Source organism: Artibeus jamaicensis, unplaced genomic scaffold (genome assembly GCF_021234435.1).
Source record: "Artibeus jamaicensis isolate MK-2021 breed Jamaican fruit bat unplaced genomic scaffold, CSHL_Jam_final contig_373, whole genome shotgun sequence".
Classification (NCBI taxonomy): domain Eukaryota; kingdom Metazoa; phylum Chordata; class Mammalia; order Chiroptera; family Phyllostomidae; genus Artibeus; species Artibeus jamaicensis.
The window spans coordinates 12714735-12741554 of NW_026521807.1; the positions used below are offsets into that span (position 1 = coordinate 12714735).

General features: G+C 39.2%; 1 protein-coding gene across 1 annotated transcript in view; it reads left to right on the forward strand.

The window, feature by feature from the left end:
- ADGRV1 (adhesion G protein-coupled receptor V1) overlaps nucleotides 1–26820 on the forward strand; it is a 519907-nt gene that overhangs the window by 455923 nt on the left and 37164 nt on the right. Inside the window, exon 88 of the mRNA XM_053664484.1 lies at nucleotides 4119–4240. Coding sequence (XP_053520459.1) covers nucleotides 4119–4240 — 122 coding nt within the window. The remainder of the gene's footprint in view (nucleotides 1–4118; nucleotides 4241–26820) is intronic.

Below are 26820 nucleotides of genomic sequence, written 5' to 3' on the forward strand. Positions count from 1 at the left end.
TTATAGTTAAGTTTACTGAATCCACCTTATGTCTAAGATAGCCTACCATATCCTATTTAAATTTCCTTCTAGAGCAGAGGTTTACAAATTGTAAATCACAACATAATGGTGAGTCTCCTTGCCAGCTTTTTTAAGTGGGATGGGATGGGATGGGATGGGATAGGAAAGGAAATATCAAAGGGAGAGGGAGGGGAATAGAAGACATCGAGATATCCAGTTAAAATAGGTTTGTGAGGCAGTTTTCAGTGGCGATGGGAATGTGAAAGAGTTCAGAGTCTGTACAGAAAGCAACCCTCCTTCAAGTGTGATATTCAGATCACATCAGACAAACAAAAGGGTTCTATAACCAAACAAGTTTGGGAGACTCAGGTAGAAAGGAAAATTCAATGTGTTTCTTTATTACATGGCATTCTGGCACTTCAGGTGTGCGAGAGGGGGCTCTCTGTAGCCAGGCACTGTTTTCCTAACTTGACCAAAATTATGAGGGTGATAACGATGAGGACAGAGCAGGTTAAGGCGTGGTAAGCACGTGCTTTATTCTAAGCTCTGTGCTGACTGTTTTATGTGTGTGGTCTTCCCCTGCTCCCACCCCGTTTGGTGCAGCCTGTGATGGGTAATCAGCCGTGGGGTAAGTCTGTGTGGATGGTGGCACCAGGACTCGGAAGGACGAGAAAGCTTGAGAGGAAAGAAGATGCTCAATTAGCTTTGGAATAACTTAGATTGAGATGCTTTGGAGAGAGCATCAGGCCAAGAGATCAGGGCCTCAGGAAAGATGGAGATGAATATTTGGAAATCATCGGCTCTAAAGTGTTCATTGAAAGAAGGTGACTCTTTGTATGCCTATACCTAAAGCCAATATAACATTGAATGTCAACTATAATTGAAATATTAAAAAATAAAATAAATTTTTTAAGTTTTTTGAAGGAAGTTGAAGGAAGATAATCTCTAGAGATTATGAATCTAGTAAAGATGGCTAAATTAAATGAGGAACCTGGCACATAATGGAGAGTTGAGGTGTACAGAGTCTGGCCTGCTGTAGCAAACATTCGCAACTGTATCTCCAGAGAGGAGCCCCAGGACTTACTTAGAGTGGGTTCCGTTACCCAAATGTTGTTTTCTTCTTAATTTTTTATCCTCACCTGAGGACATGCTTATTGATATCAGAGAGAGGGTGGAAGGGAGGGAGAGAGAGAGGGAGAGAAACATTAATATGAGAGAGAGACATCCATCAGTTGCTTCTTGCACTTGCCGACTGGGGGCCAAACCCACATCCTAGGCATGTGCCCCGACCAGGAATCGAACCTGTGACTCTGCAATTTATGGGAAGATGCTCCAACCAACTGAGCCACACCAGCCAGGTCCCAAATGCAACCTCCTGGGAATGTGTTTGAAGTAATAAAGCAAAAAGAAAATTCTAAAATTGGAACCAAATATAAGACCAGCGATCCAAATTTAGGAATGAGGCAAATGGGCACATGAGTTATGTATGGAGTGTTTCTTTGAACAGTTTGCAGATCTAATCCTTAAGTGTGTTGTTTGTTCCACACACGGCATGCTATGCTGATTGGGCAGTTCCATGAAATATGTGCCCTGTTGTCTTTTCTTTTTTTAAAGATTTTATTTATTTACTTCGAGAGAGGGGGAGAGAGGCAAAAAGAGAGAGAGAGAAACATCAATATGCAAGAGATACATCCATCAGTTGCCTCTCACATGCCCCTACCTGGGGACCTCGCCCACAGCCCTGACTGGGAATCGAACCATCAACCTTTCAGTTCTCTGGCCGGCACTCAGTCCACTGAGCCACACCCACTGGGGCAGTGTCCTGTTGTCTTCTCTATTAATTTAGGTTTATTTGCTGTGAACACCGGTGGGTAGAACTACACATTGTGGAATTAGTGTTAAAAATGCTGGAGAGCACAATATTTTCTCTCAAAGAGATGGATCAGATCAATTAAGTATCTTAATTTAGAGCCATATTTTAAAAATAAAACCTTTCAATACCTTTTTTAATTACTTTTTCCCTCTAGTTTGAAACAATGCATGCCTGTTGTAAATAGACCCATAAATATCTTAAACCCACACTATTTCACAGATGTGTTCCTTTTCCATTGATGAGTTTGTTTTAGTAGCACATCCAAATTGTTCGAATCAGAAGGTCAGTGAGGTAAAATGAAAACAAGTACTTTAGAAGATTGTAAACACAGAGTAAATGTCAGCCTCATGTAAATGAGGCGTGATTTCCATAATAAAGCCTTTATTGTTGTCACTGGTGCAGAGCAATAACTGCTAAGGCTGCAATTACAAAGAAAAGAGATAATACAGCACCATACTTTCTTTAAAACTGGCAATTAAATTCATTGAAATGATATTTTCTGCTAAAAAATAAGGAGATTTTATGTCTTCTCAGTGGTGTTTCCGAACTCCCCTGAGCAGACTCTCAGTGACAGTCGTACTAAATGACACATCCACTTGCTGCTGTCTTTTCTTTTCACAAGTGATTCCTCTCACTGAAACCTTTTCAGACTACTTTGTTTTTCACACCAATGACTTCTTGCTAAATGAAGTACTTTGAGGACTTGATTTCTTTTCCCCGGTAGGAGCACCTACTGTTGACACAAGTCTGCCTTCTTTGGCATAGTCTTCTGTTTCTTAATTGTGGTACAATACACATAACATTTACCATTTTCACCATTTTAAATGCACAATCCAGTGGCATGTACATTCACAGTGCTGTGCAACCATCACTCCTATGCATTTTCAGAACGTTTTTGTCCTCCCAAGCATAAACTCTCTACCCATTAAACAGTAACTCCCTCACCCCAGCACAGCCCCTGCTGACCTCGGTTGTACTTGGTTGTCTCTGTGAACTTGCCTACTCTAGGCACCTCATGTAAGGGGAATCATACAATATTTGTTCTTTTGTGCCACTGTCTGGTCATCTTCAAAAGTGTCAAGAGTCACAAAAGCCAAGGACACCCAAGGGAACTTACTGGGACTAAAGGAGGCTGCAGAAACAAGACAGCTGGGTCCTTCTGCGCAAAGGAAACTGCTGGAATAACTGGCAGACATTGAATGGGACTTGAGGGTGGTAGTGATGCATCGGTGTAATTTCTCGATTTGATGGCTGTATTCTGTTTGTGTAGGAGAATGTCTTTGTAGAAAATGCTCATTAAAGTGTGCAGAGGGTGATGATGGGGGACTAGGTTGGCAAATTTCAACACGAAAGTTGTATTTAGTTGTTCTAACCTCTCCAGCATATGTGGACTTTAGGTGTTAATTGGTGATGGTGGGTAGATATGTCTATGGACTTCAGGGTCTGTCCTGAGAGTTGTCAGTGGTGTGCTCCAGACTGATGTTTTTTAACAACTTGAAAATGTATTTATTTGCAGCTGCTAAGATCTGATTCACTTTCAAATCTTTATATAGCTTGTCATTTAAATATTGAAATCCTTTCTTTAAGGTTGTTATTCTAAAACTCAAATATCAAAAACAGGTGGGAAGGGTGATGAAATCCTTTGGCCTTGAAGAAACCTGTTCTGAAAAGTATTGAAACAAATTGTGCAGGAAAATTTTGGATAGAATAAGCTCAGTGTTGACAGTAGTAAATCCTGTGACTGTCTTTGCTCTTGACAGTAGCTATAAAGTTTGGTATCTTCTTGGAATAAAAGAGATGAGTATATATTTTTCCACCAAACACACAAGTTTTTATGTCATTTCTGTTTCAAAATATAGAGTTGGACTACACTAATTTTGAAAGTATGCTGATACCTGCCTGCCATTTTCTAGTGAAGCTATCTTAAAATTTACCTGGGATTTAAAACTGCTTTTATTCCCACAGTTGTTCGTGTAACTCCCATAACAGTCCAGCAGGTGGTAGTCTTGGAGAGGAATCTTCCCTGTCCCGGGCCCACGAGCAAAACAGGAAGAATGTAGAATCAGCAATGTGCCTTCTCTTCTCTGGCATTAGAATGAGATTTCCAAGGTTGTTCTTTCAAAATATGTGCTTAGGCATAGAGAGTATCACAAGAAAAAAGTCAAAAATAATTCTGCCTATATGTGTGACAATGCCGTATTGCCAAGCTGAAAATTTCTTTCTTTTTTTTTTTTATGGTTTCTAGAAATTCCCCTGGTTTTGTATCTCTTTGCCCTGATTTCTGTGACATGGCTTTGGGGAGGCCTGCACATGGCTTACAGACACTTCTGGATGTCAGTCCTCTTTGTCATTTTCAACAGTCTGCAGGTAAGCTTTCCGGCTGAGTACTCATGGCACACGTGAATGCTAATGGACACATGGCGTGGCATTTCAGTGCAAAGGGATCAAGTGTCCACGCACAGGTGAATTTGTGCACAAAATCACCTCATAGAGAGTTGTAGAATAAAATAAATGATGAGGGTTAAATCTTGAACGCCTGAAACAGGGCTGGGCTTCTGACTTGCTGGTTCTACAGATAAGGAGGACATATTTACCACCCTTTATTTTGAGAACATCTAGCTAACTGTCAAAACATGTTTTTGTTCGGCAGAATTGATGTTTATGAACTTTGCAGTGGCAGCCGTGGAGGACCTTATAATGGGACAATGGCTGTGTCTAGAAATTGGATCAGCTGAGGGATGAAATAGGTAGCAATGTTCAGGAAATGCTTAGTGAAATGAGAGTGCCTTGGTTCACTAAAAATAATTGACATCCTCTAAGCTGGAAATGCCCACTTAAATTAGTTTTGTGAGCATGCTTAGATAGCATAACTAGAAATTAAAGAACTGTAGCAAAAATTAAAGCTGACTTACTTAGTGCTTTTGTTAAATGGGGAAAAGTTGCAGCCTGAAATTGACAAATGAACAGACTTTCCCAAGTGAAAACTTCTGTTCTAGACCAAAATGATTTCTTGAATTCACCAGAGATATCTCCAAACTGTCATTATTTTGACCACCATCTTACAAGGAACTGGTGTAGAACAACATTAGGATTATGTTGTACAACTGAAATCTGACTCAAAGCATATTTAGTTTACAAAAGAGACAAATTCTTTAGTGATGGCCTATTTTAAAGCAAGGTGCCTAATCAAAACATAATATTGATTTAGGAAAGGAAAAAATACAAAGTGACTTTAAAGTTTGGAATCGGGTTGGCATGCAGATAGATACCTCTCTATGGACACAGCTGTAATTAAGCCTCTGCTGTCCGCACGGTGAGCTGGTGGTGCCAAGGCAGGATGAGGGTGACAGCCCTGCTCCTCTAGGATCTGGTGGTTCAAAGGCATAAACACTTAGCGACGAGGGTAAACTATGGCAGGTGCCATGTAAACAGAGCGTTATGAGAGCTGAGTGAAGGGCGGGTTTACTCCTGCCTGTACTAGCATTCGTGCTGATACCCAAAAGTGAGCCGCTCAAGTCGGTGGCCCTGACTAGTCCCCAGGAAGCCCTAAGGCCTAGTGCAACTAACGTCAAGGTCCCCATGAGCAACCTGAAGTCGTATTTTATTTGTTAGACACACAGTAGTACACAGACCAGGTTTTATGTTTTTTTTAATATTTGCTGCAGACTCTGAATATTGAGAAAGGCTGAATTCCTGCTACAATACTTGCTTAGCAGCAGTTTTCAAGTCCTGAGTAGATAATGCCCCTTCTGTTTTTTATTTATTTTTTAAACATTTTATTTATTTATTTTTAGAGAGAGGGGAAGGGAAAGAGAAAGGAAGAGAAACATCACTGTGTAGTTGCCTCTCATGCACCTGCTACTAGGGACCTGGCCCACAACCCAGGCATGTGCACTGCCTGAGAACTGAACCAGTGACCCTTTGGTTTGCAGGCCAGCACTCAGTCTACTGAGGCACACCAGCCAGGACAATGCTGCCCCTTTTAGATGGAACACGCAACCTCATTATACCTGGTAGACTCAATTCCTTTGTTTTGCCTGCCCATGAGTTTGTGACACTTTTAATGTTTATTAAATAAGTGATGAATATATGGTCAGAGATGGGTACTTCAGGCAGAGAAAACAATGTTAGCCTAGGCTACAAAAAGAGAAGATGATACATTTTGCCTAGATTAAGCAAAGGGGTGTGGGGAGCAAGAAAGGTTTTGCAATTGGAAAGCAGTGATGGGAGAGGAAATAGGTGGGTCGGCTTCACTGCTCCATTACTGATAGATCAGGACCGGATGTTAAACTTCAGCTTTGGGAAACCATCCACGTAGGGGGTTGTGTTTGTTTTGCTCTGATTCGTCTTTTAAATTTTGTTAGTTAGTTTTTAAATCGTTAAAATGCTGAATGAGAATGTTATGCTCATACCTACTTTTCAGGGTAATCTAAGCAGAAGGTAAATAGAAGTGATGGCGGGTTGGAAGATGGTCAGGAATGGACTGCCCAGAGTCACAGTGGGGTTCGGTGCAGGTAGAAGCCTAAGGGTTGTCATTGAGCCTGTCAACAGGAATTTAGTAAATTTAAACCTGAAGGTTAAAATGGTAGCCAGCATGACCTATCAAACCACATACACAGGAAAAAGTCAACCTCTTACAGAGGTTTAGTAATAAAGGAGGACTCCTGAGCATGATACTGTATATTGCAGGGAGATACAAAAGAAGTCATTACAGTTTCTCTTTTAGGAACTTGATACAAGCTAAGTAGAAGGAAAAACTAAAGCTATTTCAAATTCATGTTTAATGAGCTTAATTCCATCTGTGTGGCTCTACTGGAGTGTTGACAGTTTGTGTTGCTCTTGCCCGAGTTCTGCCACACTGCTTCATTCCTGGTACCCGCGCTCAGTCGTCCTGAACACCTAGACATACGATTTCTCCAGGGTTGCGTGGGGTTCGTTTAATGTTGAAACTGCCTCTGTCTTCAGCTCGCACATTGCTATGCACTATGGCTGTATAGTAGTTAAGATCTTCAAAGTAGGCTCCCTGAAGACTTAATGCCTGTGTGTGTTTTACTGGCCTTAGTATTTCTTTTACTGCCTTTATCAACACCTGGGACCACAGAAGTGTGTTATGTACATATGCCTGGCTACTGTATGTTGCTCAGAGGAGATTACTGCCTCATTTTTTACATCTAGATCATTATTGTGCTGTAGGTGCTCTGAGACTGATGAATGAAAGGTATGTTTCTATAACATTCTGAATTTAATAGTTATTATTTGATGCACTTTTGAAAAGGGCATCTTGGTTACTTGAAATATTTTCAGGAATTTCATGATCACTTTCTGAAGATTCAAGGTTGAGCCATCAAACTTCTAATACATCTGGGCATTTAAGAAATCGCGTGACATACTTTTTAAAGCGTGATGGATATGAGTGCAAAAGCAAAATTGAAAAATGGTTCTAAATATGTCTATTGCTATTTTTATCACTTAATAATCTTCTTGAGCATAATGGCCACCAACAGTGTAAGACTTACGTCCTACTAGCTTACCTGCCCCAGGAGGAAAAGAACTTATTCCCCAGTAGAAAATTCTATGAGGCACTTAAATTACCTTCCCCTGAATCACAGGCTATCCAGAAACCTGTCACATGGTGACAGGTACTCTAGCCAAGCCTTGATGGTGAACAGAAACCAGTGGTAGAAGGAGTTGAGTTTATTTCATGAAACCCACATGGAACAGAATTTCCACCAGAGGAAAGGATTCTTCTACCAATAAGGCAACCAGGGGGGGAGGGAGAGAGTGGCAGCAGTGCCAGCCAGGCCAAAGTAACAGATGTCCACTGCACAAACTGTCTCCATTTTCTCGTTCATTGGTATAAGTTTGGACAAAGACAGCTATTCCTGAACCACTAGGAAGTATCATCGGTGTGATATGAATATCACAGTGTGTGTTGTGAATATCATCAGTGTGTGTTGTGAATATCCTTGGGATCCACTGTTTAACCAAATATCTTTATATGGCCCACAAAAAATTCATAAGCACTCCAGTATGTTTAATATTTTTCTTAATTTCCTGAACCATTAATCCAGTAACCATTGTTTTTTAAAAAATGCATTGAGTTTTTCATTTCTACGTAGATTTATGCTAATACTTATAAATCAAAACTTTTAAAAACCTTCTTAGTCCAAGGTATGTCAAAATTTGTGAAACAGTTAATGGGAGCGATCTCCTGACACCCAGCTGGTAGGCACTGGTAGAACACTATCAGTTATTAAAATATTGAAATAGCTATTGTTTAAACCTTGCATGTGTCCCAGCCTTCTAGCCACTCAAGCTAGAAGCATCCGCAGACTTCCAGCAGCTAAAAGCCTAGTGCCGGGCCAGTCAGGGAGGCTTCAGGACCCTCCTGCAGGCATTCTGGTTGGTCAGTGCCTGTGCCACACCCACTAAACATTTTGCATAGCACTCCTAGCTTCATTATGTTATAAAGTATCTTTGCACTTTAAACCCAAACCAGTCCGATTCAGACATATACAATGTTTATTTCAGGTTTTCTTCTAGGGCTCTCTCCCATTTACTCTGGGAAGATTTTACTGAATGATAATGGTGACTTACTCGTAGGGAATCCCACGTAAGATAACTAGTGTAGCCGGCAGTTTTGGGCGTGAGCTTCTTGGAAATAATGGGAAATAAGTTTTTTGGAGACCGCTTCATACACACAGAAGAACCTTTCTAAAAGCTGAAATGCATTCTTCTTGGAATGCAAAAGCTGGCAAGAGGCCCAAACTTAACATAGCACTGGGATACGGCACTTCTCAGTATGTGCGTTGGGAGATCCCATTCCGCAGAGGCCTGTTTGACTATCTCTCTGTAAATGGCTTATATACTTTCCTTTTTACAATCATCTGGTCTTGAGATGTGTCCTGGCAGTTTTTGAATCATTCACTAATCTGGAGAAGGGAGTTACAACATGGAATCTGTAGCTAAAAATGTATACCCTATATTCAAGTTTCAGTCTGATTGGCTAAAATAATTTGTGTTCCTAACTTCATGTATTAAATGGCTGGAAATAAATGACCCAAAGGTGGGAACAGTTTCTTCTGCTTTTCAGTTGTTCTTTGGTGGCCACTAGAGTGCCTTGAACATAGAAAACCTTTTTCTTACATAGAAAAACAGTGTTTTAGAGACTTCCAGCCAAGATGGAGGCATAAGTAGACAAATTGTGCCTCCTCACACAACCAAAAGAATGACAACAACAATTTAAAAACAAAAAACAACCAGAAGTGACAGAAAAATCGAACTGTATGGAAGTCCGACAACCAAGGAGTTAAAGAGGGAACATCCATCAAGACCAGGAGGAGGGGCGAAGATGAGCAGCTGGGCAGAGAGGACTCATGCAAGGCGGTGGCTGGCAGACTTAGTGAGGCAGCAGATTGTGGAGGGACGCACAAGGCTGCAGCTGGCCGGCAAGGCGGCAGTGGGGGAACCTGGCAAGGCAGACGATTGCAGACTGGGTGGTCTCACATTCGTGTGCAGATAACCTGGGAGAAACATTTGGGGAGCGGGACTGACCGCACAACCCAGGGCCTCAGCATGGGGAAATAAAGCTTCAACCCACTCAATGAAAACACCTCCGGGTGTTGAGGCAGCAGGAGAAACTCCCAGTCTCACAGGAGAGTTTGTTGGAGAAATCCACAAGGTCCTAGAATGTACACAACACCCCCACCTGGGAATCAGCACCAGAAGGGCCCAATTTACTGGTGAGAAGTGGGGGAAGTGACTGAAATCTGGCAGAGAGCAGAGCAAGTGTCATTGTTCCTTCTTGGACCCCTCCCCCACATACAGCGTCACAACCATCACAACCCAGCAGCATGGGCAGCCCCGCCCTGGTGAACACCTAAGGCTCTGCCCCTCACTATGTAACAGGCACGACCAACCCCCCCTCCCCAAATGGCCCAAATGAAAGAGGAGATCAAAGCTCCAGAAAAAATAAACTAAGCGATGAAGAGATAGCCAACCTATCAGATGCACAATTCAAAGTACTGGTTATCAGGATGCTCACAGGATTGGTTGACTTTGTTCACAAATTAGATGAACAAATGAAGGCTACGCTAAGTGAAATAAATAAAAATGTACAGGGAACCGATAGTGATGGAAAGGAAACTGAGACTCAAATCAATGGTGTAGACTGGAAGGAAGAAAAAAATATCCAACCAGAAAATAATGAAGAAACAAGAATTCAAGAAAATGAGGAGAGGCTTAGAAACTTTCAGGACATCTTTAAATGTTCCAACATCCTAATTATAGGGGTACCAGAAGGGGAAGAGGAAGATCAACAAGTGGAAACATTATTTGAACAAACAATAAAGGAGAACTTCCCTAATCTGGCAAAGGAAACAGACTTCCAGGAAGTCCAGGAAGCTCAGAGAGTCCCAAAGAAGTTGGACCCTAGAAGGAACACACCAAGGCACATCATAATTACATTAGCCAAACTTAAAATGAAGGAGAGAATTCTAGAAGCAGCAAGAGATAAGGGGACAGTCATCTATAAAAGAGTTCCCATCAGACTGTCAGCTGATTTCTCAAAAGAGACCTTACAGGCAAGAAGGGGCTGGAAAGAAGTATTCCAAGTCATGAAAGGTGAGGACCTACATCCAAGATTGTTCTATCCAGCAAAGCTTTCATTTACAATGTAAGGGCAGAGAAAGCGCTTCTCAGATAAGGTCAAGTTAAAGGAGTTCATCATCATCAAGCCCTTATCATATGAAATGTTACAGGGATTTATCCAAGAAAAAGAAGATAAGAAATATGAATAGTAAAATGACAGCAAACTCACAATCATTAACAACCATACCTAAAACAAAAACAAAAGCAAGCTAAGCAAACAACTAGAACAGGAGCAGTAACACAGAAATGGAGATCACAAGGATCTCCCCTCCAACAGGGGAGCGGGAGAGGGAGAGAAGGTACAGAGAATAAGCAGCATAGATGGTAGGTAGAAAATAGACAGGGGGAGGGTAAGAATCATATGGGAAATGTAGAAGCTAAAGAACTTATATGTACAACCCATATACATGAACTAATGGGTAGGAGGGGACATGCATGGTGGAGGGGAGTGAAGGGGGGAAAATGGGACAACTGTAACAGCTATAATCAATAAAGTATATTTTTTAAAAAACAGTGTTTTGTTCTTGTTTTCCTCCTTCTTTTTTTCTTTCCCACTGTCCTTTATTCCCTCTCTCTCTTTTTTCTTTTTCCTCCCTTTTCATGTATCTCTTGCTCTTCTCTGTTGAATTTCAGCTTTAAAACTAAAGCTATCTTTTATGAAGAGATTGTCCCAAATGGAAGTAGTCCTTGAGGTAGCATTAAGAAATGGACCTTGTTCCTTTGCTCATGAAACCATACAGAGTTCATTGTAAATGGGCTGGAAAAGGAAATTAATAATTTTCGTTTAGTTTTTGTCTGTGAGAATTTCCAGTTAGCACCCAAAGGGGTTCAATGCAGGTGTCTGCTTAGATACAGTACATATTCAGTCTTGGCTCCTTCCTTTTGAGGACGAACAGCTCTTGGGAAATACATATTGTTAAACAGTTTCAGAGGACTAACTGTTTCAAGGCACTCCCTTTGCAATTGCTTTTCAATAGCCAACAGTAATAAGAAGTGTCACTTTGTTTCCATTGGAGACTAGCACATGAACTACTCACAGGAATGGAAAAGCAGTCTTCCAGAACATGCTGGAACAAACATGTAGTCCCAGGGAAAGTTGGGACTCTGTCATTGATTTGTCCAAGAGCCATGTCAACTTAAGTGAAAGAAAAAATCACTGCACTTGTTTTGTAGAGTGAGATTCAGAGGCTAATGAATGTCTTGTCTGCTCTTCAAAACATCCCAGATTATTTCTATAACTTTACATTAAATATAGGGAAGCTTAGTCAAGGAGGTGTGTTTAAATTACCTCGACGAAGACATGCCACTCTGTCCACTGTCAGGTAGCATCTGGACTGGTGAAATATATTTCTGTGTTTGTGCAATAAACTTCTCACTCCATTTGACAATGAATGGCAGCATCTGATGTGGACTCCTCATTAGCCTGTTGGTCAGCCAGGCAAGGCACTTCAGACAGACTGCAGGGTTTTTACTTCTGTTTGTACTGGTTTCTCTGATCTGCCAGCAAGTGTCTTCCACATGTGTGCTTTTAGTAATGAAAGAATTGTATAGACAACCTTTTGACACCCGGCTCCATCCTTGCAAAACAGGTGCCTACATTTCTCCAGCACTAATCCCGTTTTTACTTTTACCCTGTGGTTTTTTTCATTTCAGAGTTTTGTTTGTTTTTTTTTTTCAGTGCCCTCATGACAACATATTGATATTTGCATTTGAAAACCACGTAGTATGTCTTCTTAGGCTCTGTGGGCCTTTACCTGTGAAAAGATCTAGCACACTCTGATTTTTGAGATAGGAAGCCTACAAAAATTAGAATAAGTAAGACACATACCCCCTCTTGTTAAAACAGTTTTGGGAGAACAAAGGAAAAAATATTGAGGGTCAGCTTTTACCAGTGCATTCAGATTCTTTGCCATAGTGTTAATTTATAATTTTTTCCATGGTCTCAGATTTTATTCTTACCTCTTGTATTACTCAAATACAGTAATGGGGAGAATATTTTCTTGCAAATACTTTTATATGCATATTATGTGGTAAGACTCTTTAATGTGGAGCTAGCTGTCAGGGGCAGTAGAACAAGCGTGCAGCTGAGTGTCATGCAGTCTCTTTTCTACCAAGTGACTTGACACCTCCGAGCTTTAGTTACCTTCTCTCCAGAGATGCAGATCATTGCCCTAAGTTTTGTCTGAAAGGCCCTGTAAAAATATAAAATATATGTATTTTCTATTTTATAATTACATACATTTTATATTATATAAATTTGTAATTATATTGTATAAAATGTAATTTGTAAACTAAATAATGTTTTACAAATACGAGTTATTAAAAATGATTAAATGGACAAAAAAAGAAAGACAAATGACAGGGTAAAGACAGGAGATTTGTAAGCTTTTGTCTTTAAATCCTCCTAAGCCACTGGCCCTCCTCGAATGATTTCATCCACTCACAGGTTATTTCCTTCATTGCAGATGCTGTAGCCCCCTGTGTCCATCATCACAGTGCTTAGTTTTCCACATAGATCCGCTGTGGTCACGCATCTGCTTTTAAATGTGTAGCAGATGTCTTCAGGTTCAAGCAAGTAACTTATGTGGGTGAAATAAGCTTATTGTGAGACTGTAGGGATTGGTGGGGACTGTAGAAGAACTGGAGAGTAGGCTCCTCCTACAAGCATGCAAACGGAGAAAGCAAACGTGGTGTGAGCCCAACAAAACCCTTGGCAGGGTAAACTCCCATAGCTGACGGTCAGGGTACAACTCCTAGATAAAAATATGTCCAAACTTCCTGTAGAGAAGATTTCATTTTCTTTTTGAAAATTAAATGGAATATGGGCTCATCACCTTGGTCCAGTAGAATGATGGTTAATCTATCTGTGGTTTCCTCCCTCCCTTTTAGGATAAACTAAAAGATTGTTCAGGGGGTCCAGTGAAAGCCTATTTTGTTTCTGGAACTCCTCTTCCTTGGTGGCCTTTGGACTCCATTTTCGAAGTCCCCAGTGCTAGGAGACTGCTTGAATCCCTTGCTTAGCAGTTTAACCTCTGCAGCTGCTTTCTACTTAGTTTATTAGCCTTTCATCCCGTGGACAGGCAGCTTCAAAAGTGGCAAATGCTTTTATAGTTCTCTTTTTCTTTGGAATCTTGCTCCCTCAAGTCCTGGTCACCTTAGTATGTTTGAACCTGTGGACCCCAGAAGAAAGATTCCCTTGATGTGAATCTCAAGAAAGAATTTATCTGCTGAGATAGTCTTCCAATGTATGTGTGTCTGAAAGTATTTTCTCCAGCTTGTAGAATTGTGTAAGTGAGGGTTAACGGTAATCTGACATAAACTCCAACAAAGGTCTCAGTAGATCTATTTCAACAAATATCTAATAGATTTTTAACATGAGCTGAATGCATGATAGTATGTGAAGATATTTAGAGCCACTGCAATTCATTAACTATCTAGTGGGTATCTTCGAAGACATATGCTCTGTGCTGGTGCCCGTGGGAACAATGATGGCAAAGCCTGTGTGTGCAACTGCTTAAGGTCAGCTGACAAGGTGCATATATATATATGTGCACCCATTATATATACATATATATACATATACATATATATCTTGCACACACTCGGTAAAATCTTACAATTTACATCCATCCATTGAAGACTGAGATTCAGAAATGATACTGTGGCTGTGAGTAACCTCATACCTATTCCACAAAACTGAAATAAACCAATAGGAAAAACAGAGAACCAACACAGAAGAACAGCTAAAGATGCATGTTCCAAAAGCTTACTGCTCTAGGAAACAGGTCTGCCTGCTCAGAATGTGGATTTTAAAAAGGCCAACTAAAATCTTACTGAAAAAAATTTAATGGCATGAAATGAAATATAAGCTGAACTTTAAATAAATATCTTTTTATATAGATGGATCCAGGAAATTCTGTCCTCATCCTTCAGAATAAATCAATTCCATGTCTCTGTTTTCCTCTGCAAATATGTAAAATAATATTCCCCAAATAATATTCCCCTTTAGCTTGAAAAATAAGATGAAACAGTAAGTACTTTGGAATACAAATACTGTCTTACTAAGTTTTTGCTGTGTGATCTTAGACAAGTTATTTAATTTCTCTGAAATGAAGATACTACTCTTTATAAGCATCTATGAAAATCAACCAAAAATATTTAAAAATTTCTAGCCCATAATAGGTACATAGTAACATTAACTGCCTCCTGTCCGTAATGTGACACCATAATTGCACACACATTCAGTTTAAGATTATTTTCACACAAACAAAACTCTGAGCTTCAGTTCTTCTTAGCACAGCGCTGACCTCCATTAGCAGCGAGTCTCTCATTGCTGATTGGTCTGTTCAGAACCCTGATGCTGCCACAGGCCACCCTCACTGAGCTGCCATCTCAATGATCTCATTTGGCTACAAGGCCCCAGTGTACAAATACACACTATATAACAGATATGTAGACATTACCTATTAGTTCTATTTTATCCTTTAGTCCTTAACAAGTGCCTTGGAACATTTTAGGGCAACACTTCAAATTCTCTGTCAGTCTTGGCAACTCTCTTTAGAAAGTGGTGATATTGTAGATTATATGCATTTTACCTTATTGTTTGCACCAGTGTCATAGTGCTGGAAATCTAGTCATTCATTCATTCAAAAAACAAATCTCTCTAGAATGTGTCCACGTACATATATATTAGACCACATATCCCTATGACTCTCTGCTCAATATATGTTATACTAAAAATTACCACAACAACTAATATTTATTAAGTGCTTATTATGTGGAATTGTACTTATTTCATTGAAACCTTACAACAGTCCTGCAAGGTAGAAACTATTATTCTTGGCATTTTGCATTTGAAAAAAACAAAGGCATAGAGAAGTTAAATAACTTAGGCAAGGTCACACACTCAGTATCTCATGAACTGAGATTCAGTAAACTAAGATCAGTTCCTCCACTAGGCTGTGCAATGACAGCTAGAGGACCATAGAACCTCTTATTATTTACTTATTCCACAGTTGTAGTAGCTGTTAACAAGCACTTTGTCAAATTAAAAAATTAGCTGAATTAAAATGCATAAAACAAAATGAATTAATAATAAATAAGTATAATTTGCATAGGAATTGTTGTTTAGTTATCTTTCACCTATAAAAATCAATGCATTACAACAAACGTTCATCTGTTTTAACATTGATGTCCATTATAAAGTTGCATTCCCCCAAAGAACAGCCTCTTTTGGGCTTAGCTGAAGGCCTTTATTGAGGGAGCTGGTGGGTAACAGTATCATACAGCAAGTGCCAGATTAGACAGCAGGAGTCTTAACAGAAATGCCTTTGAGCATCTAGTCAAGTTAGAAGTCAGGTTTCTATTGCTTGCTTAGGACGTTTGTAAGCACTCAAAAAGCTGAAATAGAAATCTAAAAAAAAAAGTGACTTCTGTCCCCATAGGCAAGAGAAGCTATTTTTAAAGTGTGTGAAGCTGGTGGTGTGTCTCTGGCTCCTTTACAAGCCCCTTGTTTTCTCTTCCCACCTCACACTATCCCCTTCACTCTCCAAAGCCCATGCTCTTACCTGCTTCTGCAACTGAACTGCCTTCCACCTACATGAATTGCTAGTCTATCTTTTTAAATACCATTTAGACCTTATTGTGTAGAAAAAAAAACTTACCTGTGAGATACCATTACAGACAAGGTGGAGTTAGAGGAAACCAAATGTTGGATTGTGTGGCCCAGGCTATAAGCATCTGTGGGGCTGGGGGTGGGTGCCTGTCACAGGAGACTCAAAAGCCAAGTGCAGTGAGATAAACAGGCTACATGGAGTGGGTTTCCCAACCATCTGGTGACACTCTCCCCCATGAACTCCACTGTTTCCTGAAATCCCTAACATGTTACTTTTTCATTAATATCAAGTGAGTTTAAACATGGCAAGAAATGCACAGTACAGTTAACATTTTTCTAAGAAAACACTAGAAGTCTCTAGCTTTATTTTTCTCCACTTAATTGACCATTGCTGTGTGAAGATGAGGACATAGTAAACTTAGCACACTAATTGGAGCGAGAGAGGCCAGCTGAAATTGCAAAGAAAGAGAATGGAAATTTTGGAGTCACTGGCTGTGTTTAATCCAGAAAGCAGTTGTCCCAAAAGTACCAGAGTCTCCTAAAATAAACTGAGGAAATTGGTACTTGAGGAGTAATTGTGTCCCTTTCACTTCTCTGCCCTCTCTCCTCTTGGGAGTGTATATGTGGCCTCTTGTTGGTTGATGAGGTTGCAGCATTTGGTACTGAAGAGCTGTCATTTTATCACTGAATGTCCATCTCCACCTCCAGCACTACAAGAGTTGGAGAGTCTCAAGTAGAATAGTGCAAAAAAAAAAAAAAAAAAAAAAACCTTACTAGAACTGTATAACCTGATTGCTAGAACTGTAATAGTGACCTGATGATCTGCTAAAAGGAAGTTTTCAAAGGCATTTCTTCTTTTTTTCAGTCAAGGTTGATAAGCAAATTAAAATTGAATAAATTTACCCATGGTTGTACATCAAAAAGCCCTAAAATACTTTTTACCTTAAAAGTTTGGCAAAATAGTAGTTCATGGGGTAACCACAGCTATTATAATGAGTTGGGGGTATACTCTTAACAAATGAATTTTATAACACTTGTAAATAGTATTGAATGACAGATGATATGCTTCTAAGTTATTCACTTTTCATGAAAATCACTATAAAAATAGAAGGAAAGTTGTATGGGTAGGTGTGCCTCCCTTTTCACTGCTTATCTGAAGTGTGAAAATTTAGAACGTATTTGAGTTAGTGAGGACTCAGCTCATTTGTTATTTTGTTTTAACAATACGATATAATGATAAGATTATTCATAATTTCATATTATTTATAATAATTTACATTTTTCAGGGTTTTTAACAAAATTCATGGTTGAGAAATTTAAGAGTAGTCATTTCTGTAGAGGTTTTCAATATCATTTATGTTCCTATAAGATACCTTTTCTGTCACAGCCTTTGCTTTTTTTATTAAGATAATCTCATTCATTGTATCTTAAAGGTTTTCTTTTTTCTTCCTAAAAAGCCACTTAAGTTGCATTATAGAAAAAAATTGCAAAACAGTTTTATATCTACTTGAATTATTTCCATTTGCAAATTTGATTACTTTTAAACCAGTCTCAAAATTTTGAGGAATCATCCAAGAAAATGCTGTTTCCAAAAATGTACTGGCCTAAGATGAAGTGTTTGGATAACTCTCATCACTGCTAGTATGGCTTTATGTATGTACAGTCTTCACCAAAATAAAATAATATACTTACTACAAGTAAATAAAGATTGACAATTTCCTGTTGACTATAGTAGTCGACTATAGTAGTTGACTATAGGTTCCATGCCAAACCCCGTCTCAATTCTGGTCTTTACTAATGATCTCCACCCAAAAATTAGATTATCAGAAAAATGTTAGAATAATGTAATACAGATGGGATCTGCAAATGGAAGGGGTATCTCAAAGAATGGGTGCCTGTGAATTATTGCTGCAAATGTTCTAGTCTGGCTGTACTTATCACCAAAATTTGTGTAGGTTTCAGTAAGACGCGTTTATAAAATCCTCAATTTGTCCTCTTTTTCCCATGCTTCAGAATGTTGTTATTTACATATACATGATAAAAGCCACAGTGTTTTGCAACTGGTAGGTTTCTGAGTACACTATAATTTAGTACTTTAGTCTTTGGACAGAGTTCCTAGTGTGTGTTTTTTGCCTCTAAACCATATAAATCAAACATTTTATTAGGGAAAGTAGAGTCAGAGAAGTATAAAGGTCATCTCTACCAAAACAAAACCACATTTCACTAGTCATTGATACTTAATTTCATCATGTGCTCTTCTCTTTGAGATATGGAACACACATTTTTAATGCAAAAGTGAACAGAAACCGATTACAAAAGCTGGTTGAAATCTGACTGTTTCAGTCACCTCATGGGTTCATTAATTAGTATGAATTAGCAAATCATGTACACCCCGATCTTGATGCTCCCTAACACTGTTCCTGTCTCCTGCATCCCTTACGTCCTGAGGGAAAGAAGCTAGCTCTGTCACGCTGTACTCAAGGTTATGCTCCCTTTGCCTGACACTGGGAATTTTCTCAGAATCTTCCCTGACTGCCACCATTACCCCTCACATCTATAGGACTCATTCCAGCCCCATTCTTTCTTTCACAAATTCTTGTTCTGAAGATCTCATTCCCTACATCTGGAATTCTGAGAGAGCATGTGCTTCTCTCCATTGATATCCACACTTGTTGTAATTCTCTTCTGTTTACAGCAATCACCAGCCCCTGCCTCAATTTGTTTTTCTTCTTCTTCTCTGGGTTATTATCTCCCACGATATATTTTGCCTTTTTTTCTCCTTTCCCTAAACAATTTGGTTAATTCCTGGCCACCTATTTTTATCATTTTAGCAGATGCTCACTGACTTAGTGATTTTGAATCAACTACTTCATCTTATGGATGAAGGAACCAAAGATAGAGAGGTTAACTTTCTATGTCACTAACTTTTCATTTTTAAAAATCTACTTTCCCTATGTCTTCTCATTTGGGGCTAAAATAGTCTTTGAAGAACACCATTCTAAAAAGAAATCAATTGTAAGTTTATTACTATATAGCCCAAATAAAAGTGGACATGTATGAACTCGCCTGTGAAGTGAGTTGTACTTACAGGTCATGATATCCCACAACCAAAGCTTTGAACTAAGAATTAAGAAACACAGATGTGTCAGTAGCTAATTATGTGAGTTTGACCAAGGCATGAGGCTGGAATTTCTTCGTCTATAAAATGAATGGATTTAGATAATGTCTTGCCTAACTCTGGAACTTTATGGTACCATTTCAGAACTTTATAAAAATGAATAATGCTCTGAGTAAAGAATAAAAAAAGGTTTGGAGACATCCTTTCAACATTCATTCTTTTTATAACTTTTTCAAGTACACATGTTGTCTGCTTTTTTTTTTCTTTTTCCTTTTTCTTTTTCTAATTAGAAAACTGAGACCTGAGGGAGTGAGATGAGCTTGGTCTGGGAGCTAAGCCTGGATTTCCAGCAGACAACCAGTGGTCCCAGAGGGTGTCCATGCGGTTTTGTGAGGCACCGCTCTTCTTTCTCCATCCGAAGGTGCTCTCTAAGTTTCTCTTTCCTCAACCTCAGATATCTCATAAGTCTCCCAGAACCCTAAATACCAATCACAGAATTAGCAGAAGAGTACATTTTGTGTTTGAAACCTCAATCTTGCTTTTAACAAAAACCCCTTGCCCAAACAATACAGTTAAAATAGTTAAATAACTGTATAATAAATAACAACCCAAAAGACAAAAATGACTACTTCATAATTAATTAATAAATGGATGATAATGACAAGAATACTCTATCACTTGGTAGGTATCATTAAGTTTACTTAATTTCTCTAAGTCTCAGTTTCTTTCTTCCTGAACAATAGTACCTCCCTTATTGAGACTTATATATTTCTCAATATTGAGAAATACTGAGAGGATTGAGTAATGTGAATAAAAAGATATGTGAAGCATGGTCAGGTGTGTGTAGTTGAAAGAATGCTCATAAAATATTAGTTTTATTGTGATGGTAGTGGCTGTTATCTAAAGTTATTTATAGTCAATAATAATAAAATTATTAGATAAGTTCACAAAAAGGTCTAGAAAAGCCAAAGATGGCTTCATGTAAGATGTGGTCCTTCGGCTGGCCTGCAAAGGATAGCAAATTTGGATGAGTTTTGGCGGAGAGATAAGTCTCTTCGGGCTCCTCAGGTGACCATGCTGTCTTCCATCCTATGCCTTTGCCTGTCCCTTTCTTCTGTCTACCTGGAATGAAGTTTATATAGGAGAATAAAAGGAAATAGTGTTGAAAAAGCCCTGAGGGTAGGAGTGGGGGGCCACAATGTGAGCAAAGTCTTTTTGCCACATTATTATGGGATCAATTAAAACAGCGTTAAGAACTTTTTTAAATTATATTTTATTGTTTATGCCCTTTATCCCCCCTCTACTCAGCACCCTCAGCTCCCTCTGGCAGTTCCCACATCATTGCCCATGTCCATGGGACATGCATATATGTTCTTCGACTAATCTCTTTACCTTCTTTCAATCAGTCCCCACCTCCTCCACCCCTCTGATTCTGTTTTGCTCATTAGTTTATTTTGTTTATTAGATTCCACATATAAGTGAGATCTTCTGTTTGTCTTTCACTGATTGGCTTATTTCATTTAATGAAATAAACGAGAAATAAGCCAGGTCTTTCCATGCTGTTGCAAATTTCTTTTTTTTTTTTTTTTTTTTTACTGCTGCATGGTATCCCATTGTGTAAATGTACCACAGTTTTTTTATCCACTTGTCTAACGATGTGCACTTGGGTGTTTTCAGATCTTCACTATTGTAAGTAGTGCTGCTATGAATGTAAGGGAGCATATGTTTTTATTTTATTTTATTTTTATATATTATTTTTATAAATACCTTAACCATTGCAAATATTTAATCCTGGCCTCTTACATTCCATCTGTAAAGACAAGTTCAAAGACAGCCACCAGGGAATTTACATTGCTGGAATATAGAACTGTAATCGTGGATGCTCTTGCTCCTCCCACTGCCACTGACTGAAAGAGTGAGCGCAGAGCAGCATGAAAGGAATTTACCATAAATAAATGATACATAAATGCATAAGAGAAAATTATAATACAGAGTGTAGTTTTCTTAATATGTGTCTCACATATCATAGCCTTCGATGTGTCTCACAATCATAGCCTGTCCTGCTGTGCCGAGAAATTCCAGAGGTGAAATCCGAGGAGCACTTGCTGTTTAGGACGCTGCAGTGAAAGAGCCTAGCTCATCCTTAAGGGAAAAGTACACTGAGGGGCCCTCGGAACGGTGCACTGTTTGTATTCATCTAAAATCCCTGGCATGTTTCTTTTTATTCTCTTCCTGTCTCCATCTCTATTTCATCAGCTGGAATTTCTTATCATTTCTCTTTCCTTTTCAACATCTGTTTTCTATTGCATCCTGTTGTCACGTCATTTTTAATGAATCTTGATCATTCCCACATTCTTGAGGTCAGTAATCCTAAAGATCATTTACCCTCCGGGAGAGCAAGCCTTCCACACACAAGGACCCATCTTTGCATGGAAAAAACAAGCAAAACCAAAAAATCCACCTAACAGTGTCTGGCAGGGCATTTTGTTTTGTTTTGTTTTAACAGATTTGGTAAATTCCCAGTTCCAAATGGGTGAAAAGTAATAAAAGAACATCCACATTTGTGCCATTTCAGAAAGCCAGTGCACATTCCTAGTAGCAGTTAATAATGGCAGGTGCTGTGAGGAATCAGATAGGCAGCTTGATTCCTGAAGTCAGCCAAGAGTTGATTGCTTATGTTTTTAGAGCTGCGTGAGAGAGAGAAATGTAGCTACACCACTGCTGCGCAGTCCACAGGCATCTTACAGCTGCGGGCCCTGGAGGGCTTTGAAAATCGCCTCTAATTGTCTTTTGCTTCTGTGTTACCAACTTATCACCTAGTCCCACAGTGGTTTTCAAGCTGGGAGTCACCAAAAGCCAGCCTCTGCTATTTTATAAAAAGAGAGCTGGCAACTGTCCTGAACATAGAGCTGAATGAAATCTCCATAGTTCCAGGTTGAAACAAAGAAAATGTTTTAGAGCTCTTTTTTTTATTTTGACTTTGGACATTATCTGTTATATTTCTCAACTTTGCAGCTCAATGGTGGACCCATATTAAGAAATAAAATAAAACCACACGTACTCACTTCTTTGGCTCATAGAACCCTCTTCCTGGGCATGACTCTATGTCTGTTTACTGGCAAACAGTTGGCTCAGTGATATGAGTTGTATATCTTCCTCACTAAGTCTTTTCCAGCCATAGCAGCAATTGGATTCATAGAAACAAGGGCATCCAACAGGGTGTCATTTGGCGTTCTTGACCTTCTGACCCTTGGAAAAGGAAAATGTTCTGAATAGTAAGTGCTTATGCAGCATCAGGGCAGCTCAGAGGCAAGTAGAGAGGGGATGGAAAAAGTGAGAGAATAGCATGAGCCAAACTTTGCCAAATGTCTGCTGACAAGAATCTAGTGCTTAACACCTGGTTCTCACTTAGGTACTTAACTTACGATGCTTACAGCAAAAGTTGCACATTCTCACGTCTACAGGGACTGCAAGCTGACCTGGCTGAAGCCTGTGGTCACGAGCCAGCCGGCCTTGTCTAAAGGGGCAGCAGCTACTTGGCTCTGGTTAAGTATTTGCTAGACAGGATGCAGATCCAGTGTCAGCCAGATCTTCTGATTTTTTCTAGAGAAGCCAGAAACCAGATTTTTGTGTGAAAGCTCCTAATTTGTTAATGTTGGCAACTATTTAAACACAACCTTTAAATACCGTGCAGGTCAATCAAAGCCTGTTGGCAGGCAGTGTTCAAGTTGCCAGTTTTGGACCTCTGGCTTACCTCGTAGGCACTCACCGAAGGTTTCGTAATGAACTACCTCATAGTCCGTGTGGATCAGGGAAAAGAAACTGTTCTGGCTTTGTCTGTCTTTTACAGATTTCTTATATGGACCATTTTTTAAAAAATCAGAATTGTTCTAAGAATTCTTGGACTTCTCTTCTGAACATAGCCTGGAACCAACCCCAGCTCCCAGGGTGGCCTCAGAATGACCATCCCCTCAAGTGACCTCTAGTCTATGACTGATCCAAAAGGGGAGGAGGGTGAAGCTGGCCCTTCTGGGCCTGTGTTTGGTAACTGTAAAACCCTGGGTGCAGCTTTGCTCAGATCTACGGCCCCAGAAGCAGGCACAAATCCAGTTTTCCTTGACAGCTGGGGAAAGATGTGTGCCGGGCATAAGTTGGGCCAGAACCTCCTCAGCCTGGCAAGCTGCAGTATGTCTGTGCAGGAGGGAATGAGATGCTTCAAGAGACAGAAGAGATTAAGGAGGCGTAGAACAGGGGCTGTAAGAGAACAGAACCTATTCCTCAACTATAATAAGAACAAGTCACTGAAATCAAAGCAGAGGAGCTGAGTAACCACACCATGGGAAATGCTTAGTGCTCTCTCCTGACTTCTTCATTTGAATGTGCTCATTCATCCACCGGCTGTTGGAAATCTTCACCAAAAATAGAAACAGTGCCCGTGACCCAGTGGCTGGGATGAGGACAACAGACCAGTTTTGTTCCAAGTCTAGTAATAGGCCATGTGCTCAGGTAAAAACACGGAGCGAGTTGAACGACATCAGCCCCTGTCCTCATGCACGTGTTCTCCTTTCTGGTGTGAGAGTTGCACCAGCAGCCCGAATACCCAGGTCAGGACCTGCAGTTTTGCTTTTCTGGAGCTGCAGTTCAGAAGTATGCCACAGCATTTGAGAGAAAAACAAGTCCTTCGTGCCCAGTGTCAGCTGTATCTTGTATTTCCTTCTTTCTTTATTTTCTTTAATGGACTTTTTTTCCCAGAGAGGAGAAATGACATCAGCCAAATATGCAGTGCAGGCTCATCTAATTAAATTTTGTTTATTTACTTGTGATTTTAAAAAGAATATGAAGCATGCTTGTGAGGCATCTGTGTCTGGAAAGAGTTGAGCAACTGAAGCTGTAGCGTGTGGCGATTGGTTAAAAATTGCTAAATTATGTTTCTTTATTTTCCGTGAAATGTCAAGTGTCATTCTTTTGCTTCTATAAAGGTCAGTATGGCTTAAAGAGGAAAAAAATTCAAACTTGGACCATTCACTTGTTATTGAACTTTTAAAGTGCCTTATTCACCAGTGAAATTAAATCTCAAAATGTTTTGGTGGCTCTGAAAAAAAGAAACAAGATTGTAATAAAGCTAATGACTTTGTGTTACTTTTTCCCTTTTTCCAGGCCTTTCAGTGAAAAACAAGGAGAAAACTAGCTTGACAGCAACAGTTATTTATAAGATTAGTCTGTTTATACACATATGTGGAATATATGTTACAATGCTTCATGAATAGTATAATTTTTCCCTTAGGCTCTCTGGGCTTTGATGTTTTTTAACAGAATATAGTTGTGGTAATAAAATCACTTTAATAAATACATTTTATTGGGGCATTTACCAAACAGTAACCAGGGACTTGTTCCTCAAGCAGAGAAGTCATCTTTTTAGAACCTGTGATGAACAACCAAGCACACTCATGCATGCACACACACACACACACATCTAGAAAAAGAGAAAGTGCTGTTTGTTCTATTTATAAATAACCATTGTTTTTATTAGCACTGTTTGATCTGGTCATGATGTACTACTACCTCATACCTCTTTTGGGGAAAAAAGTGAAAATAGTAAAGTAGCTTTATTTAACAACACGAAACCATACATTTCTATTGAATTGAATCTTCTAATCTTACTGCAGAGGTTGGGAGTAGTCTGGCAAAATGCAGGTGAGGAAATGACTGTTTCTGTCACCGACAGAGCACATACTAGGGACACTTTCAAAACAGAATATGCAAAAGTTTCTCCTTAATAACTCCTCACTCAGATTCCTCTGTCTTTTTCCTGCTCTTTCCCCTGCCTGGTTTCCCCTAATTTCTGCTCTTTGCTGAGCGGGGCTCACTATCAGTTACTCCCCGCGGATGACCTCACAGTGCTAGTTTCAGTTGTGCCTCTTGCCAGAAGACTGGAGTGTTGAAGAGAGACTTCCAGACCTTTTTCTGTGTCTCCTACTCCTAGAGAGAAAATGGACGTGGTAAAGCCCATATACCTCAGTCATCCATCTTTCAAGGTGTGCCAACAGCAAGGACAAGCTCTCCACCACACTTCCTGCATTCAGATCCTGGCTGTCACTTGCTACTTCTGTGATCTTAGATGAGTACTGAACATCTTTGTGCCTCAGTTTCCTCATTGAAAAGTGAAGATGATAATGATGTGTATCTCAGTGTAGTTAAGAGGATAGTGTAAGACAGTATATGTAGAGCATTTGAGTGGCAGTACACAGTAAGCACTCAATAAATTTGAATAATTCTTATGTTATTTCTATGATTTCTAATGTCACCACTCCTGTTTTACAAATCTCTTTGCTGAATTGACTTATAATTACTTTTCCATCCCTGAGCTGTGAATTCACTGTAGCTGATACTAGAAAATGCTTAACTTTAATTAATTTGTTTGTTTACTCATTCCAGGAACTGTTTTATATGCTTTGGTTAAATCGGTAACAAAACAGAAAAAAATAGAGGCACTTGAGAAACTTGCATTCTAGTTGGGGGTATGGAGCATGGATAAATAATACAGATAAACAAAATAAGGAACTCACGTAGCTGGATAGAAGGTGAGAATGCCAAGTTTAGAAGAGTGAGGAGCTGGCAGCTGAGCTGCGGTTTTAAACAGGTAGTCAGGAAGCTCGTGGAGGGTGCTAGTGATGACCACGTCTAGAAGGAAACAAAGATCTCAGAGGCCATCTGCAGTTGCTCTTACTTCCTTGTCTGATTCACATATTTATTTAAAAAATTTTTTTCTGAATAAAATTTTTTGTTTCTATTATTTGAGTAGTCATCAGTGATTTCCATTATATTATTAGTATTGAAAAATGAATCTATCTTAGACCAATTTTAGGTCTATTGTTGGCCTTTATTCTAAAATTTCCTGTCGTATTTGTTTTCTGGCACATTTTGAGTTCATTTATCAAACGCACCATAAAATTAATTTTACAAAAGAGTGTTTTGTTTTTCTCTCACAATTAAGTGGGGTTAAGATCAGGTTTTATGATGTAAGGTTTCATTTTCACTTTAGGTCAACCTAGCATTGTTGCACCAAAAGAAAGTTAAAACATTTTTTGCTTAACATTACTTACCAAAGTAATTGTAATGTCGGCACAACTGGGTCAAACTGGATATTGAATGATCCCAGTGTGACTTTAAACATGGCTGTGGAAAAACCTTTAGCCTCTAGTGCAGACACCTGAAGTTAACATAATGAAGGATAGAAAAGTTGACAGATGGGACAGAAACAAAATTCATGGTAAAGTGTAGTTTTCCTCAAAAAAGATAGTCTGTTTATAAAAATCTTTGGCATTTTTTACAGGATCAAAAGAAAAATTTTAGATTGACAGGTTTAGTTCATAGAAATTTCATTAAAATATGTCACTTTAAATTTTTCCATAATGATCTCTTATATTGGGAGTTTATATCAGTTTGTATAATTAATTTCTAAAGCTGTATTTCAATTATTTAACATTAAAATTAACTACCACTTCAGACATAAGGTTTAAAAGTCTCTAGAGCTGTACAGTCAGACAGTGGAGAAGGGATGAGAGA